This window comes from Helianthus annuus, chromosome 7, assembly GCF_002127325.2.
Source record: "Helianthus annuus cultivar XRQ/B chromosome 7, HanXRQr2.0-SUNRISE, whole genome shotgun sequence".
In the NCBI taxonomy this organism is placed as follows: domain Eukaryota; kingdom Viridiplantae; phylum Streptophyta; class Magnoliopsida; order Asterales; family Asteraceae; genus Helianthus; species Helianthus annuus.
The window spans coordinates 130,254,394-130,271,445 of NC_035439.2; the positions used below are offsets into that span (position 1 = coordinate 130,254,394).

General features: G+C 37.3%; 2 protein-coding genes across 4 annotated transcripts; both read left to right on the forward strand.

The window, feature by feature from the left end:
• The first annotated feature begins 2,592 nt into the window (after positions 1-2,592).
• On the forward strand, positions 2,593-8,170 carry LOC110868542 (aspartic proteinase-like protein 2). The gene is made up of 10 exons (XM_022117737.2): positions 2,593-3,057; positions 4,062-4,191; positions 4,281-4,525; positions 4,627-4,854; positions 5,048-5,213; positions 5,883-5,956; positions 7,298-7,394; positions 7,469-7,535; positions 7,626-7,697; positions 7,844-8,170. Exons 1-10 carry the CDS (start codon positions 2,789-2,791, stop codon positions 8,017-8,019), a joined length of 1,524 nt encoding a protein of 507 aa, XP_021973429.1. The 5' UTR covers positions 2,593-2,788; the 3' UTR covers positions 8,020-8,170.
• A 1,904-nt stretch (positions 8,171-10,074) lies between these two features.
• LOC110868541 (serine/threonine-protein kinase SRPK) lies at positions 10,075-14,358 on the forward strand. 3 transcript variants are annotated; one of them, XM_022117735.2, is made up of 5 exons: positions 10,075-10,555; positions 11,683-12,642; positions 13,357-13,404; positions 13,492-13,908; positions 14,067-14,358. In XM_022117735.2, the coding sequence occupies exons 1-4, from the start codon at positions 10,343-10,345 to the stop codon at positions 13,897-13,899; spliced, it is 1,629 nt and encodes a 542-aa protein (XP_021973427.1). In that variant the 5' UTR covers positions 10,075-10,342; the 3' UTR covers positions 13,900-13,908; positions 14,067-14,358. The 3 variants fall into 3 exon arrangements, with proteins under 3 accessions (XP_021973427.1, XP_021973428.1, XP_021973426.1); XM_022117736.2 differs by having other exon boundaries at positions 14,105-14,358; XM_022117734.2 differs by having other exon boundaries at positions 13,492-14,358.
• Positions 14,359-17,052: the final 2,694 nt, after the last annotated feature.

Here is a 17,052-nt window from a genome sequence, read left to right on the forward strand (position 1 = left end):
CGATTTTGCCCTCAACCCATTGGTCCATTTAATTTACGATTTTATCCCTGAAACAAAATTATGATTTCCCCCTCAGTTCAAAGTTACGTTTTCCCTATCGTTTTCTTTTTTCTAGCAAAACTATAAAAGTTTTTTATTTTAATTGGTTGACTCGATTTAACTTTTTTTCGTCTAAAGGAGCTGCCTAACACTTGCTCATTAGTCCTGAAAAATTACAGTTTTGCCCTGAGCCCAAAATTACGGTCTTATCATCGTTTTAGTTTTTTTTCCTAGCAAATTATAGTAGTGTTTTTTTAATTGATTGAGAACTATTCGGCCATCGCCCCGCAACACGGGCAGGAAGTATCACCCTGCCATTGGTTCAAATAGGCGGCGAGCAATACCCATTGGACCAACCAGTTTATTATTTTATATCCATTTTAAAATTACGTTTTTGCCCCCAGTTAAAAAATACGGTTTTGCCTCAACTTCAAAATACGTTTACCCTTTTGCCCCGAGCTAAAAAATACGTCGCCCTCGGTAAAAAATTACGCTTTTACCCTCATCCAAAATTACGTTTTCGCCCCAGTTCAAAATAATTTTTCCCCCCGGCTCAAAATTACAAATTTACACCAGTTTATTATTTTTTACCTACTTTAAAATTACGGTTTTGCCCACAGTTTAAAATTACGTATTTGCCCCCAGTTCAAAATAAATTTATCCTTTTGCCCCCAGCTAAAATTTATGAATTTCCCCTCGGTTCAAAATTAAGATATCACACTCAATTCAAAATTATGTTTTTGCCCCCAGTGCAAAATAAAAATATGGTTTTCCTCTAACTAAAAATTCGGATTTTACCCTCAGGAAAAAAATTGATTTTCTCTCAAGTAAAAATAAAAATATGACTTTGCCCCTAGCTAAAAATCGTGTCAAAGAGCTGCCTAACACCCTTTTTACTTCTAGCGAAACTATAATACTGTTTTTTTAATTGGTTGGGAATTATTCGGGTATCGCTCCGCAACTCGGGCGGGGCATCAGCTACTAGTAAAGAAAAGAGAAGTCAAATTGACAAATGCCAAACCGGCGTCGATTTGAAGAAAATCACAATCGTTGGATTAGTTTACTTACTTTCCTATAGACTCGTTGACAACAAAAATATTAATGACAGAGAAAATAAAATTTACCAAGTCAAAGTTCATTCAAAACAATATCTAAAAATATAAATAAATAATTTCTAGTAGGGTACGATAAATTATGAACATAGTACAAGTCTTCAATGCTTTCGGTCAAAATCGAAAGGGAGAGAAAGGGGGTGGTGTACACGTATATGATGATGGCATACACGCAAAATTTATTTCAATTTTCATTTTTTAGGAATGTTCCATTTGGGTTCTTTTGAGTTTTAATGAACCTCAGACCCCTTAACTTTATCCTACTTTCTTGTTTTGGAGGATATTTTGTATGCTTAAGTGTTACATAATATGTTATATTGTTATGACAAAATCTCTCATGGCATGACCAATAATCATATATATGATTGTGCCATCTTGCACTTGAGCGACACAACCTATTCAGGGACTCGAACGGAAAATCTGAATGTTAGAAAATTACACGTTAGAACCAGTGGCGGATCTTGCCCGTTGAACGTGCCAGGACCGAAAGACACGGGCACTAAAAAAAGCCCGGGCAAGCCCGGGCCAAACATAGTATATATAAAAAATTTCGATCGAAATGCGAAAAATTAACACTACGGCCGAAAAACTTGCCCGGGCCGTGGCCCTGCCACCACCCTTCTAAGAACCGCCCCTGGTTAGAACATGTTCATTATCATATAATTAACCTTTTTAAACAATTGTAAATTTAAGAGGTCTTTTAAATTAGTGGGTCTAAAGAATCTTGTTTTAAAGCTATAGTTTGTTCATGAATTTTTTGTATCCATTTCATACAAATGGAAATTGATGTAAATCTTCGAGTTGAATCAACACACTTATTAATACTTATACCGTGTCATTTAGTCAGACGCCAATAGCTGTTCATCACCACATTCATTTCAAAGCATGAAACCTTGCTATCAATGGTTTACGATTCTAAGCAAGGAATAGTTTCATTGTATAAAATTTCAGTCATTTATTTGAATTTCCAAGGTAAAAGATGGAGGTTCAACTAAAGAAAAAGTCACACTTGTTCACTTTAACACGTTTTTTAAATTCTATGTTATTCAAAGAAGAGAAATATAAAACAATCCTTTCTATCATAAAACTAAATCCCATGAGTCATGACCATACACTATTTGGATTAACCTATCACCATAACTTCAAATCTTTAACAATATTGTTGCCGAAAATACCTACATTATTATCTGAAACACGACATATTTTCTTAAATATAACCCAATATTTCTGTTCTAACAACCTCAAATCATTGAATCAACAAAGATAATACACCCAACATGCCACAATCATCAAAAAGCTAATAATTCACACTTTATTCCAAAAGTGCAAGTTAAACCATAGACAAAGGACCAAAAACAAAACATGTTTTAAAAAAAACTCCTAAAATTGTCGGCCAAACCAAACAGAGTATTTAATTAACAGGATAATTGCGTTGATTTTTCCAGCGAAAAACAGTTTTCAAACTCCTGTTTCATCACCCCAAAACCAAACCACCACATTCTTCAATTTTCGCTTCATTTTCCCCTCAAATTCCCACCAAAACCCACCAAAATCAATACCCAATTGTCACTTTTTCCACTTAATTCATAAAAAATTAATCCCAAAACAGAGCAAAAACAGAGTATAAAAAAACAGATATGCCGGAATCTTTTCATGGTCGAATTCCGGCGACTTTGATGTTGACCGGCGCCGTTGTGTTGGTGTTGTTACAGGCTGTGGTTGTGGTTGGTGAATTTCCGGCGACTATGACGCTGGAGAGAGCTTTTCCGGCGGATAATCGAGTGGAATTGGGTGAACTTAGAAACAGAGATGGGTTGAGACACCGGAGGATATTGCAGCAGCAGGATGGTAATCCAGATGTTGTTGATTTTCGTGTTCAAGGGACTTATGATCCGTATCGTGTTGGGTAATTGAATTTTGAATTTCTTTGATTTTGATTGTTTTATGTTGAATCGTGTTAAGAGTTGTTTATGTTATAATTTGAAAAGATTCCTGCTTACTTTTAAGCCAATTTTAAACTCCGGTTTTTATATCGTACCGGATTTAGCTCAGAAATGGTTTAATCGGACGTATCGGATGGTTCAACCGGGTGTGTCGGGTGGTTTAACCGGTACAACCGGCCGGTTTGAACTAGGTTTTAAAACATTTAACCGGTGGCCAGCCCGTTCTTTTTTATTCACCAGGGTTGGGCATCCGAATTTTCGTTTTGGTCAGGTCGGATCACATAAATAATGTAATTTTTTTCTTTTTAAAGGGTAAAACTAACGCTACAATAAGGTTTTGAGGTAGTATGACCACGGAAAGGTTGTTCTTTTCATCATGGTAGGTTTTTTGATGGACACTTGAATTTTTCGTTCGAGTCAAGCAGGGTAAATAGTGAAAAATTTATCTTTGTAACTGGTAAAACTAAAAGCTATAATTTATTTTTTTTTATTTCCACTTGGTTTTTCATATACTCATTTTTTTTGTCTTTTCACTTGGTTTTTCAAATTCTCATTTTTTTTTCTTTTCACTTGGTTTTTCAAATACTATTTTTTTTATTTCCACTTGGTTTTTCAAATACTCATTTTTTTTTCTTTTCACATGGTTTTTCAAATACTATTTTTTTTTTTCACTTGGTTTTTCAAATACTCATTTTTTTTTCACTTGGTTTTTCAAATACCCATTTTTTTTTCTTTTCACTTGGTTTTTCAGATACTATCTTTTATTCTTTTCACTTGTTTTTTCAAATACTCATTTTTTTCACTTGTTTTTCAAATGCAACATATATAAATCAATATTTTCTAAGTAAGTTTATAAATCTTCAGGGTCAGGTGTTCAAACTCTAATACACACATTACATGCAATACATAGTAGGGTCCTTTCATGGGTTTAACTCTTAATTTGTTGAAATTATAATTATATATGTAGGCTTTACTATACAAAAGTTCAGTTAGGATCTCCACCAAAGGATTATTACGTACAAATCGACACCGGAAGTGATGTTTTATGGGTCAGTTGCACCCCTTGCAACGGCTGCCCAACGTCGAGCGGACTCCAAGTATGCTTCTTACTTTCTTAGTTATTATAACTTAAATAACCTGAAGTGATGAACTTATGAACTGATGATGTTGTGTTTCTTTGTGACAGATTCCGATGGATTTCTATGACCCGTCGAGCTCATCCACAAGCTCCGTGATTAGTTGTTCAGACCAACGTTGTTCTCAAGCGAGCCGGTCATCTGATTCAGGCTGTAACAATAAGCAGTGCAGTTACAATTTTCAGTATGGAGATGGTAGTGGGACTTCGGGTTATTATGTATCGGATTACATGCATTTGAACACAATCGGTCTTGATTCGGCGACATCAAACTCTTCAGCCAATGTTGTATTTGGGTGAGTTATCCGCAACTTTACACCTTTTAGAGTTGCAGATTAATACAAGTATCGAATATCGACCGGTTGTTGATTTAGTGTTTTACGGGTTGATGCAACAGTTGTAGCACGTCTCAAAGCGGAGATTTGACGAAAACCGATAGAGCGGTTGAAGGAATCTTTGGGTTTGGTCAAAATGGTTTGTCGATAATTTCACAACTTTCTTCACAAGGGATTGCTCCTGACTCGTTCTCTCATTGCCTTGTTGGCAGTGGCAGTGGTGGCGGTATTTTGATAATCGGTCAAATACTCGATCCGGATATGGTTTTTACGCCACTCGTTCAATCACAGTAAGTTTCTTTCCGTTGTTGTAGCGTAGTTTCAACTCGTTTACTTATGGATGAGCTGCTTTAGGTTATATAAAAAAAAGCTTAGATAAATTAAAATGAGTCAAATGGTCAAAACATTTGCATTTATAGGGGAATAAAGTTGTTATATTCTTAGACGCGCTAACTCTTATTTCCGTTTTATGCACGTTTTCAGGCCGCATTACAATGTAAACTTGCAGAGTATTTCTGTGAATGGTCAAACGTTGCCCATTGACCCGTCAACTTTTGCAATATCAGACAACCAAGGTGGAACCATAATTGATTCGGGAACAACTCTGGCATACCTCGCTGAAGCTGCTTATACGCCATTTGTGGATGCTGTAAGTATAAAACTTCAAAATATTAAAATATATATTATGCCAATATTTCTGGTGATTTTGTCTTCTGTATGTGTTACTGTTAAGAGTGGTTGCAAAACACTTAGGGCGGAGGGGGCGGTCCGTGATGGAGGTGCCATCACGCATTATTTTATAACGCACACCGCCGCCTCCATTTGTATCACGCATGAAATTTGAAACGCGTTGAAGTTATAACGCGTTGAAGTTTGAAAGAATTTGAACGTTGGCATATATTCGACCGTTATTCAACAGTAATTTATTAAAAAAAAAAAAAAAAAAAAAAACCTTTAAACCTTTTATATATATCTCCATTTTAAACCATTTTACACACATCAAAAACATAAACCCATTTCACACAATCTACATCTTTCTCAAATGGATTTCCCTACGGATTCGACGTTTCCGATTTCTAGCAATAGCGATACCGAGTCGTCTTCCGACAATGAGACGCTAAAATATTTTGTGTCGGTGTATAACGAGCTTGATGCCGAGTCGTCCCGCCCAAAGAAGAAGATGGTCGACCGTGATCGTATACGGGTTTTTGACATCATTATGGGTTTTTTGATGTTTGACTAATGGTCAAACATGTTGACTTTATTATATGTCCAGTCAAATGTTACCTTAATGTTGGTTTCACTTTTGTTTCTGCAGATTACACAGTCGGTTTCACAGTCCGTACAACCGCTTATTTCAAAGGGCAATCGGTGTTATTTAATTACCTCAAGGTTTACTTTCTTACCATATAATCTCAGGGGGCGTTTGGTTCGCGGAATGATTTGGAATTGGAATTGGAATTTGTATAGGAATTAGAATTTGAAGGAATTGGATTTGGAATTTAAACATTCCAATTGGAATTGGAATCTCAATTCCATTTTTGTTATGTTTGGTTGTCAAATAATTTGGAATCCATCACCCCGGCACTCACAACCACCAATTCGGATCGAAACGGTTCGCGTCAAAATGGTTCGATTCGAAACGGTACGGATGGAAATGATTCGCGTCAAAACGGTTCGATTAGAAACGGTTCGCGTCAAAACGGCACGGGTGGAAACGGTTCGCGTCGAAACGTTTCTATTCAAAACGGTACGGGTCGAAACGGTACGTGTCAAAACGGTTCGGGTCGAAACGGTACGGGTCGAAACGGTTCGCGTCGAAACGGCACGGGTCGAAACGGTACGTGTCAAAATGGTTCGGGTCGAAACGGTACGGGTCGAAACGGTTGGCGTCGAAATGGTACGGGTCGAAACGGTACCGGTCGAAACGGTTCGCGTCGAAACGGTTCGACTCGAAACGTTACGGGTCGAAACCGTTCGCGTCGAAACGTTACGGGTCGAAACCGTTCGCGTCGAAACGGTACGAGTCGAAACCGTTCGCGTCGAAACGGTACGGGTGGAAATGGTACGGGTTGAAACGGTGCGGGTCGAAACGGTCGAAGATTCCAATGAATTTATTTTAATTCGTTCACATATAGGAAGGATTTTGAATTCCTTTAGTTAAAAGAATTTGAAGGAATTCATGCCTAATTCCAATTCCAATTCCATTGTCAACCAAACACATGAAGATTAGAATTGGGATTCCAATTCCATCAAATTCTGTGAACCAAACATCTTACGAGATGAAATTCAAATTCCAATTCTCTTAAATTCCATTGAATTCCTGCAAACCAAACGCCCCCTCATAGTTCATTGATGATTTTACTCGTACCCTTTTGTTCCTTATTAGCAATTTGCCCAAATATAAAGTGGTTTTAGACATCATATACTTTGAAAAGCTATTGATCTTAGTAAATTTAGGTTCTAAAATGATTCATGCACGGTTGTTTCTCATCTTTTGGAACGCGCTTGTGTGATAATTCATACGCCTTAACATATTTAATTCTTAACCAGTTTGTAATATGTTTTGTATGTTACAATGTATAATGGTATCCTAGTAAGAACATATACATAAGTATTGCTATTATATGTCAGTATATCAAGACAAAAGGCGATATTATGATTAATGTTTCTTATTATAATGTAGTATTTATTTTTGGTAATATAACACGAAGCTTTTAACATTATTTGCAGTGTCTCTAGCATATTCCCGACTGTAAGCTTGAACTTTGCGGGTGGTGCTTCAATGCATTTAAGACCTCAGGACTACCTTCTTCAACAGAATTCTGTGGTACGTTATATGACATTTATGATAATATAAAATCATCTTTGTTCGTTTATTTTAACGAAAAAATGTGTTTGTAGAACGGGGCTGAGGTGTGGTGCATTGGCTTTCAAACAATCTCCAATCAAGGAATTACTATTTTAGGAGGTATATTTATAGCAACCGAAAATGTTTTCCAAGTTTCCGACAATATTTTTGGCTTTTTTTTTTTAAATTTGTTCTTGTCTTGTGTTGCAGACCTCGTTCTTAAGGACAAGATTATTGTTTATGATTTGGGTGGTCAACGAATCGGATGGGCGGATTATGACTGTAAGTTCTTTACATAGCTATATAAAATATTTTATGTGGTGTTTAGATGTGAATCTTGAAAGTGATCATCATATAATCAATGGTAACAGAACATATAGTGTTTGGTTTTTATATGTTTTGACAATTGTTAAAATCGTGTTTGCAAGGTTCAACGTCTGTAAACGTGTCTTCCACCTCAAGAGGCGGCAGAAGTGAAGTTGTAAACGCTGGACAGTTCAACGCTGGCACGTCGTTGCAGATTACTCGTTATGAGTTGACCGCGGTTTTTATTCTTGCTTCTATATTACACTTGGCGATGACAATCGGCGGTTTTTCTTTGTAGTCCCTTGTTGTCGGTTTTTATCTGGATTTTTAACATGTTTCTTCATTTTTTTTTGCTTGGACTGGTTACATAGTACTTGATGCATAACATTGATGTTTATACACACTAAGGTATATATAAAGAAATACACACTGATTTTATTTGTGTTTTATGTTTCATCTTTTTTTTTCTATGAATTATAGTACGTCACCCGGTTTTTTTTAACGGCAAATTTATTTCACGATTTAGTAAGACGCTAGAAAAAGATTACAAGCAACAACACATGCCAAAAATTAAAACTCGACCAAACGTGCCAATCTAAATAATGCATTTTCGTCCTATGTTTATAGTATGTCACGTGATCACGACTTATATAATGTATATAGTACGTCACGCGATCACGACTTAAGAAATGGACTGATTTGGTAAGTTTATCTTGGTGTATTATAAGTTGACCATACAGTTGTGAAGAAATGGTTGTTGGGTCAGAATTTTTTTTGAACGACAAATTTGGATCACTGACGAATCACTGGAGTATCATCGTGCCACCAGCGAAACCTGATCATATCCATCTCCACTAGGCATAATACTTATACACTAGTTCAGGAGGAACCCCAGTAAATATGGGAAAAACTCCTCTTGTGGAAATCGAACACAGGCCCGACCTATTGATTCCAAAGCCTTATCTCACCTTGAAGATGCCACTAGACTATGGCTTGGCAAATTTTAAGATATTTTTGTATTCCTTCAATGTGATTGGGGGACTTTTCAAGCAATAGAAGCCGGTCAACTCCAGCAACTGGTGGGTGTGATGATTGGACTTGGACAATGTTGACCCAAACACCAATTCATTGTCTGGTCCAAGAAGGCAGAATAAATAAACAAGTATCGTATCTTTGGGTTTGCTAACTCTTCATATGAAAGAAAATATTTATTAATTTATATTTAAGGGTTTGTTTTGGGACGCTTGATAACTCTAAAAGTTGTGTAATGAACTTATACATATTGTTTTGAATATAATGTATAAAACGTTATTTTGGGACGGTTGATAACTCTAAGAGTTATGTAATTAACTTATACATATTGTTTTGAATATGATGCATAAAACGTTAAAACTTTATGTAATTGTTTTTGTTTCTTTATCTCACTATTTGTTATATATAAATTGATTTTCTTTTAAGACTAATATATTTTTGTTGAGAAATCATAGTTGCTTTTCCTAAAAGCCATCTTAGTTGGATTGTTCTCCAAAACAACATAATTTCTCTTTTAAAATGGGAATAATTGTCCATGAACATGACTAGTATAGATAAATAATGTCATCACATATAATATTATAAAGTATTCGTATTAATAGGTTATTAGTATTCTGGGAGATTTCTTGTCTTCCTTTCCAATGATAAAAGGTACACCAGTGGTCATTAATTTTATATTTGTATGACTGTATCCACATTTTGTTTAAATTAACCGATGAGCACTTAATAATCTTAATATAATAACGATAACTAAATAGATAGTTTGAAGTTAATATTTATAATAAAAAGGTATAGTTATTTATAAATGACTACATTTTATAAAGGGATGTTAAATTACATAGCGAATTTCAAGCATAGGATTCCTAGAGCCGTAAGATACACTTGTATCATTTGCTTTAACCGGAAAACATAAAATGATTTTGTAACCACTTACCTAACTCTCTTTCTAACTCATATTATATGTCCATAACAAGTCTATTATGTGTTTTTTGGTAATTCTCTACTTAAAATTGGTTCTCTATAAACTATATTAACGTATAATTTAATACTTTTAATTAGATATGTAACAAAAACAAATACATGATACGTTCTTTTGAACAACGAATTATAGAGTATAATCAACCACCTAAAGAATTGCAAACCTCAAAATTGGATGCATATCCAAATATCACCTAGCTTATTTCTTAACCAGAAGGGCTATGAGCCGAATTAGTTATCAAACATCCTAGTTTCTATCGAAAGAGTTAAGCTTCTCAGACTAAAAAGTTAAACACGCCGTTCTACCTTTATTTAAACACCTTAGGCTGGTCCTTAAATAGATGATACATATCAAAAAGAAAAGAAAAAACTTTCATTAAATGTTTATTAAAAATATTATCTCAAAATTAAAATACTATTTCCATATCCAAAATAAAATAAACACCAAGTAATCTTCTCTCCATCCACCACATAACAACAAAAAGAAAAACAGAGCAAGCAGAAACCCTAGTTTAGAGTCTCCATTCTAGGGTTTCAACTTTCAGCTCCAGATCGATCGCATCCATTTTGTTTGAAGCCACACATTCAATCTCCCTGTTCCATCCTCTTCAATGGCGGAAGATAATAACAGAAGAAACGGAGACGATCGAAGCGAGACCAGTGATTGCACATCTGAAGACGAAGGAACAGAGGATTACAGGCGCGGAGGTTATCATGCAGTTCGTGTTGGTGATAAGTTTAAGCATTCCAGATATGTTGTTCAGAGCAAGCTCGGTTGGGGTCATTTTTCAACCGTTTGGCTCGCTTGGGACACTCAGAAATCGGTATTCTTTTTATTTTTATTATTTCTGTTTTTTCGCCACATTTGACTTGATTCGGTTGTGTATGTTTGTGTATTGAGTATATTCTAGTTTGCAAAAGTATGGTTTATATAGTGGTTATATATTATTTCAGCAAGGTCGGAGCGGATAAGAAATGAGGTGTTAGTGGATCATGGTTTAAAAAATCGCTAGGCACTAGGCGGCTGGTGGGGTACCGACTAGCGATTAATCAGGATGAGTCGGATTGGGATTTTATGTGTAATTTTCAGTTTTATATATACATACACACTTTTATAGGTAAATATTTTAAGTAGGCAGGTTTTAACCCCTCCTCGACCCATTTTTTTAATTTTACAGGACTAATCGCCGGAATCTACGTTGTTGGTTGGAAACTGGCCGAAATTTACAGGTTTGGGCCGAAGTGTACTGATTTTGGCCCGACGATTAGGTCTGACTAGGGCCTATTAGGATTGACTACCGATTAGAAGACTGATTAACCAAAATTTACTCAGTGACCGGCCGAATAGCGATTGATCCCCAACTAGTCCTGATTTTTACAACACTGCGTAGGATTATGGTTGGGGAGGGTACTGATTTGCCTTAGCTTTTGTGTTAAACTGTTAGGAGTGTAGCTTTACCTATGCTTTTGGAGATTTGGTGGTCTTTGCATGTTACCTTCATCTTGCCTTCGTGTCTATAACTCTATGATTTTTTTTGCACTATCAGTCTATCATACGTATTGGTAGCTTGATAATACTATATTTGTAGTCTTATTAGTTATTTTGTTTACTGCGCTTTAGATTCCATGTGAGGAACTACTATGTTGCTAATATACTTTTCATGTCCAGATAGGGTTTTGGCTTTGGGGATCTCTCTGGAAACAACCACTCTATTCTTTGGGATAGAGGTATGGTTTGCCCGTATCCCACCCTCCCCAGACCCTATCAATATGTGTTGCCTGTTTAGTTTTACTGAACATAAGGCAGAATGATTGTAGTCAGCAAGTGATTTGTTCTTATAAATTAAATTCTGAGTTTGTGTTAGTGTAAATCGATGCCTGTTGTGTTGCTTTCGATCATACGATGTTTGGCGCAAAAGAACTAAAACAACAGTTTGAATTTGCTTTGCAGAGATATGTAGCTTTAAAAGTTCAGAAGAGTGCTCAACACTATACCGAGGCAGCAATGGATGAAATCACCATCTTAAAGCAAATAGCTGAGGGTGACCCAGACGACAAACGGTGTGTGGTAAAGCTTCTGGATCACTTCAAACATTCTGGACCAAACGGGCAGCATGTATGCATGGTCTTCGAGTATTTGGGCGATAACCTGTTAACGTTAATCAAGTATTCCGACTACCGTGGCGTTCCCCTTCACAAGGTTAAGGAAATCTGCTTCCACATTTTAGGTGGTTTGGATTACTTGCATCGTCAACTGTCTATTATCCACACGGATCTTAAGCCAGAAAATATTTTACTTCTGTCCATGATTGATCCCGAAAGAGATAGAACAAAAGCAGGCGCACCCATTATTCCGTCATCAAGCAAGGATAATAATTCGAGTTCGACCAATGCTAGTGCTTCGAAAGAAGTCAAGGTTTCAAATAGCGATCTTACGAAGAATCAGAAAAAGAAAATTAAGAAAAAGGCTAAAAAGGCCGCCCAAAATGGCGTCGGAAAGGATGACGTTGAAGAAGCCGAAGCGGACAATGAGAAAACCGGTAACGGTGACGCCCTTGAAGAACGTGCCACGTCATCGGTTGTGAAAACCGAGTCGAGGAATCTATCCGAAGCGAGGGATTCCCGCCAAGGAAATCAACTTCGTGGAAGAGGTAGCCGTTCTACACGGCAGAGGCTTTTGGGGGAAGTTGATGTTAAATGCAAGTTGGTTGATTTTGGTAATGCATGTTGGACGTATAAGCAATTTACCGGTGATATCCAAACCAGACAATACAGGTGTCCGGAGGTTTTACTGGGATCGAAATACTCGACCCCTGCGGATCTGTGGTCGTTTGCGTGCATATGCTTTGAGCTTGCAACGGGTGATGTTTTATTTGATCCTCACAGTGGCGACAATTACGATAGAGATGAGGTATAATTCCCAGCAATTGTAGTTAGGGCTGCAAACGAACCATACGAACACAAACCAGGCTTTGTTTGTGTCCGTTCATTAAGGAAATGAATGTGATCACGTTCGTTTGTGTTCGTTTGTTAATTTTAGGTAACGAACGTTCATGAACACGAACGAACACAAACTAATGTTCATGAACACAGATGAAAATAAACGAACACAAACAAGACCTTGTTCGTGTTCGTTCGTTAAGGAAATGAACGTGTTCACGTTTGTTTGTTAATTTTAGGTAACGAACGTTCATGAACACGAACGAACACAAACTAATGTTCTCGAACACAAATGAAAGCAAACGAACACAGACAAGCGTTTATGAACATAATATATAATACACAGATACTAAATATTTATTAGTCAGAATTTTGAAGTATTGAAATAAAATATAAAAATTAAAAAACTAACAAACTATCGAACATAAAAACAAACACGTTATCGAACGTTCACGGACATAAATGAACGAACGGGCATCTGTTCATGTTCGTTCATTTAACCAAACGAACGAAAGTTCTTGTTCGTGTTCGTTCATTTATTAAACAAACGAAAACAATCGGACTTCCCACTGAACTATTCGCTGAACGTTCGGTTCGTTAGCAACCCTAATTGTAGTCTTACTTTTTTTTTTTGTTTAATTCATGCAAGTACATGATATTGGTATTTGGTTTATTAACGTTTCAGGATCACTTGGCCCTAATGATGGAACTTCTTGGTATGATGCCTCGAAAGGTTAGTAATAACAATAATATTATTTCATAAATATTTGATAACGTATGTGTGTATATATAACTTGACGACTGTATCAATTTTCTGCAGATAGCGTTAGGCGGGCGTTACTCTCGTGAATTCTTCAACAGGCACGGGGATTTAAGGCACATCAGGCGATTACGGTTTTGGCCTCTACATAAAGTACTAAAGGAGAAATACGAGTTTCGCGAACAAGACGCAACGGATTTGGCCGATTTTCTTGTTCCATTACTCGACTTTGCTCCCGAGAAAAGGCCCACAGCTGCTGAATGTCTTAGTCACCGATGGTTGACCGGAGGACCACCTTACAGTTTGACTCCTGCTGTTGATTCTACTCCTATAGCCAGTGATAATGATAATAATAATAAGACGTGTGAGAAAACTCGAGAGATGGATGCGCGGGAAGCTATGGAGGCCGGAATGGGAAACATAGCTATCGATGGAGTTTCAAAATCGCTACCGAAACAGGCTTGTTAAGTTTCACAGGTAATCGTTAATTCGTTATTTATATGAATCACAAACTAAGAGTCCGAACTTGATTAAAAATTGAATCTGTATTTTCTTATGTATTTGGATACGTGATACAACTTGTTCGATTAGAAAGGATGTAATGTTTTTGAAACTGTTATTTTTTTTTTTTTCAGTAATGAAGTGCAAATTCATTTTTTTTACTGTGTGAAAGGTAACATTGCTGGTTTTCTGGAAGTCGGTCCGCAGATTGTTTGTACAACTTATGTTGCAGGAGATTTATGGATTTGGACATTCATTCCCTTTGTAGATGTTGCATGTGTTTTGATGTGGTGATTCTAATTGTACATTTTTTTGGGTCTATTTCTTTTTTATTTATTTATTTTGCTACCAAACATATGAAAGAATGCAATGTTTTATTTTGGATTTTCATTACTCCGCCAATATGATGAGAACTTTTTGGTTTCATTGTCTATGATAATAGCAAGTTTGGATATTACAGTGTAGGCTTCCAAATTTCTTTGTGCACTCTAAAAGTATGCAATATGACAAAAACATTCCATCCACACTGCAAATGAAGTCTTTTATGTTACATCTACCAGATCTTCAATGGATGTGTTTATGGATTATGATGATATATAAATAAAAGGTGATACACAGCGAGAGATCACACTGAAAATGAATTTAACAGAGTACAAGTGGGATAACAGCGCAACGTATACTAGGCCTTCCAATCGGCTGGGCATAGATTGATAACGGATTAGCTACCATGAATGATGGTGTGAATCTCTAATGCTTGATGTTGAATCACTTCTTCTAATGGTTGATGAATCAGCGATTCATGTGGTCGAATCGCTATTCACGAGGGAGTCGATGTCACAGTGTAGAAAGTACCCGATGCTTGGTTCTAAAATTTGATGGGGTTGATGAGCCAATGCATGATAGGTCCATTAGTATTACTAATAGCTAATCAATATATCTAAACGAGTGTATGTAAACAGGTATAAACACACAACTAATAGCTAATCAATATATCCAACATAAGAATCGCCGGGTACTCCATACGCGGCACCCATTGGCCGAAAGGTAGCCCGCGGCAGCCCAACCTGCACGCACGGAGCCCCTAGCCCACCATGCCACCAGTTCTGGGGAAAACCCGACCCTACACCCGCCCGAGGGCACGACAATGCAGAGCCGGTAAAACCCGGGTGGATCAGGAATCGAACTCGAGACCTTTCTTTCGGCCAGGAGTCTTCCCTCATTTCCATGACCACTGAGCTATAAGCACAGGGTGAATGTAAAGAACCTAATAGGACATGTTCATGTTCGCTTATTGAATTAAAGAAAAAAATGTCATTTTCGTTCATTTATTAGCTAAATGAACTTTTCGTCAAACAATTCACCTAAACAAACTTTCCGTCTAAAGATTCACCAAACCTTTAATCTTACAACCCTCCATATGTCACAACTCACAACACAACATGATTACATTCTTGATTTCTTCGTATTTTCTCTCTGTTTCATATTTCTTTTGTTTAATCCATTTAATATCCCAAATTCAAATTACAATGTTATCATTTACCAACGATTTGAATTGGCCTTTGAATTATTGATCGTTAAAGTACTTTAATGTTCTCGGTCATATAAAAAGGTGTGATACATTTAAAAAAATTAGTAAATTGCTATTTTAGTCCCTCAAAATGTCATTTTAGTCTATATAGTTTTTTTCCTTTGGGTCTCTAAACTCTTCCTATTTTTTGTCATTTTGATTACATTGCCTAACTTTGTCTTAAACCCTAGTTTTAGCTAATGGTACTTTAAAAGTCACTATAACAAACCCTAATTCTCTCCCTACTGCCGACCGCCGGAGGCTCGACGGAGCGAACCGAATTTCGACATAGCGAGCGAGGTCACCGGTCATTGGCTTGAGCTTTCTCCCTATTTTGTCCTTCGGAAACTTCCATTCGCCGCTGGGGCGTGCTTTTTGTGTTCTATTCCCTTTTTTTTACCGATCGCCGGTTGGCTCGACGGAGGAGTGAAATCAACATAGTGAGCGAGGTCGCCGGATCTTGGGTTTGACCTTTCTTCCTGTTTTGTCCTTCGGAACTCCCACTCGCCGCCAGGGTATACTCTTGGTCTGGGCATGGGGGAATCCAATTTCGGGTTGACGAAGTTCTTCGTCACCAACTTGCCGGAGACTTGAAGCACTTTGGATATTGGGGATTTTTTCAGTGTTTTTGGGGAGGTGGCAAGTGTTTATGTGGCTAGGAAGAGAGACAAGAAAGGTAACAAATTTTGTTTTGTTTCCTTTAAGGGGGTTAGGGATCCGAAAGAGTTGGAAGGTAGGTTAATGGGAATCAAGATGGGCTCGTCTAAGCTTATGGTTAATGTGGCAAAATTTGCGGTGGAGAACTCAGGTTTTTCTGGTCATAAGAAGGACGGAAATACGTATATGAACTCTTCCAGTCAGACTGCTGATAAGGGTTTTAATGTTCGAGATCAGAGATCGTATCGGGACGTTTTGGGCAAGGCCAAAGTTTCTAGTGATCCTGACAGTACTAATGTTGTGGGAAGGTTTGGAGGGGACGGTTTGGGTTTTAAGGAGAAAACGGTGGTTGTTCCTAATCGTTTGTTTGCTTTTAAAGAGTTGGTGGGTTCTGCGGTGATTGGTAGATCGGTTGACTTGGAAACCCTTGTTGACCTTGACAAACTTTTCAGAATTGCTAAGGTGGAAGTGGCCAGGTTTCAGTACTTGGGAGGTCTTTATGTTATCATCTCTTTCTCCGACGCGGACGCGGCCAACAAGTTTTTGGAGTCTCGTCAGGTATGGGGGCCCTGGTTTTCGAAATTAGAGGTTTGGGGAGGGCAGTCTTTACCAATGGAAAGGGTGGCATGGCTAAGTATACACGGTATACCTCTTAACCTTTTGGAGGCAGAAGTTCTAATGCAGGTTGGAGAACTGTTCGGTAAAGTATTACATGTGCCTAAATCTCTGTTCGAGGACAGTGATCTTTCGGTGTTTAAGATTGGTGTGTTAGCCGGTGAGGCTCAAAGAATCAGAGAAGTTGTGTCTTTAAAGTGGAAGGATAGGACCCACCGGCTCAAAGAATCAGAGAAGTTGTGTCTTTAAAGTGGAAGGATAGGACGTTTAGGGTTTGGGTC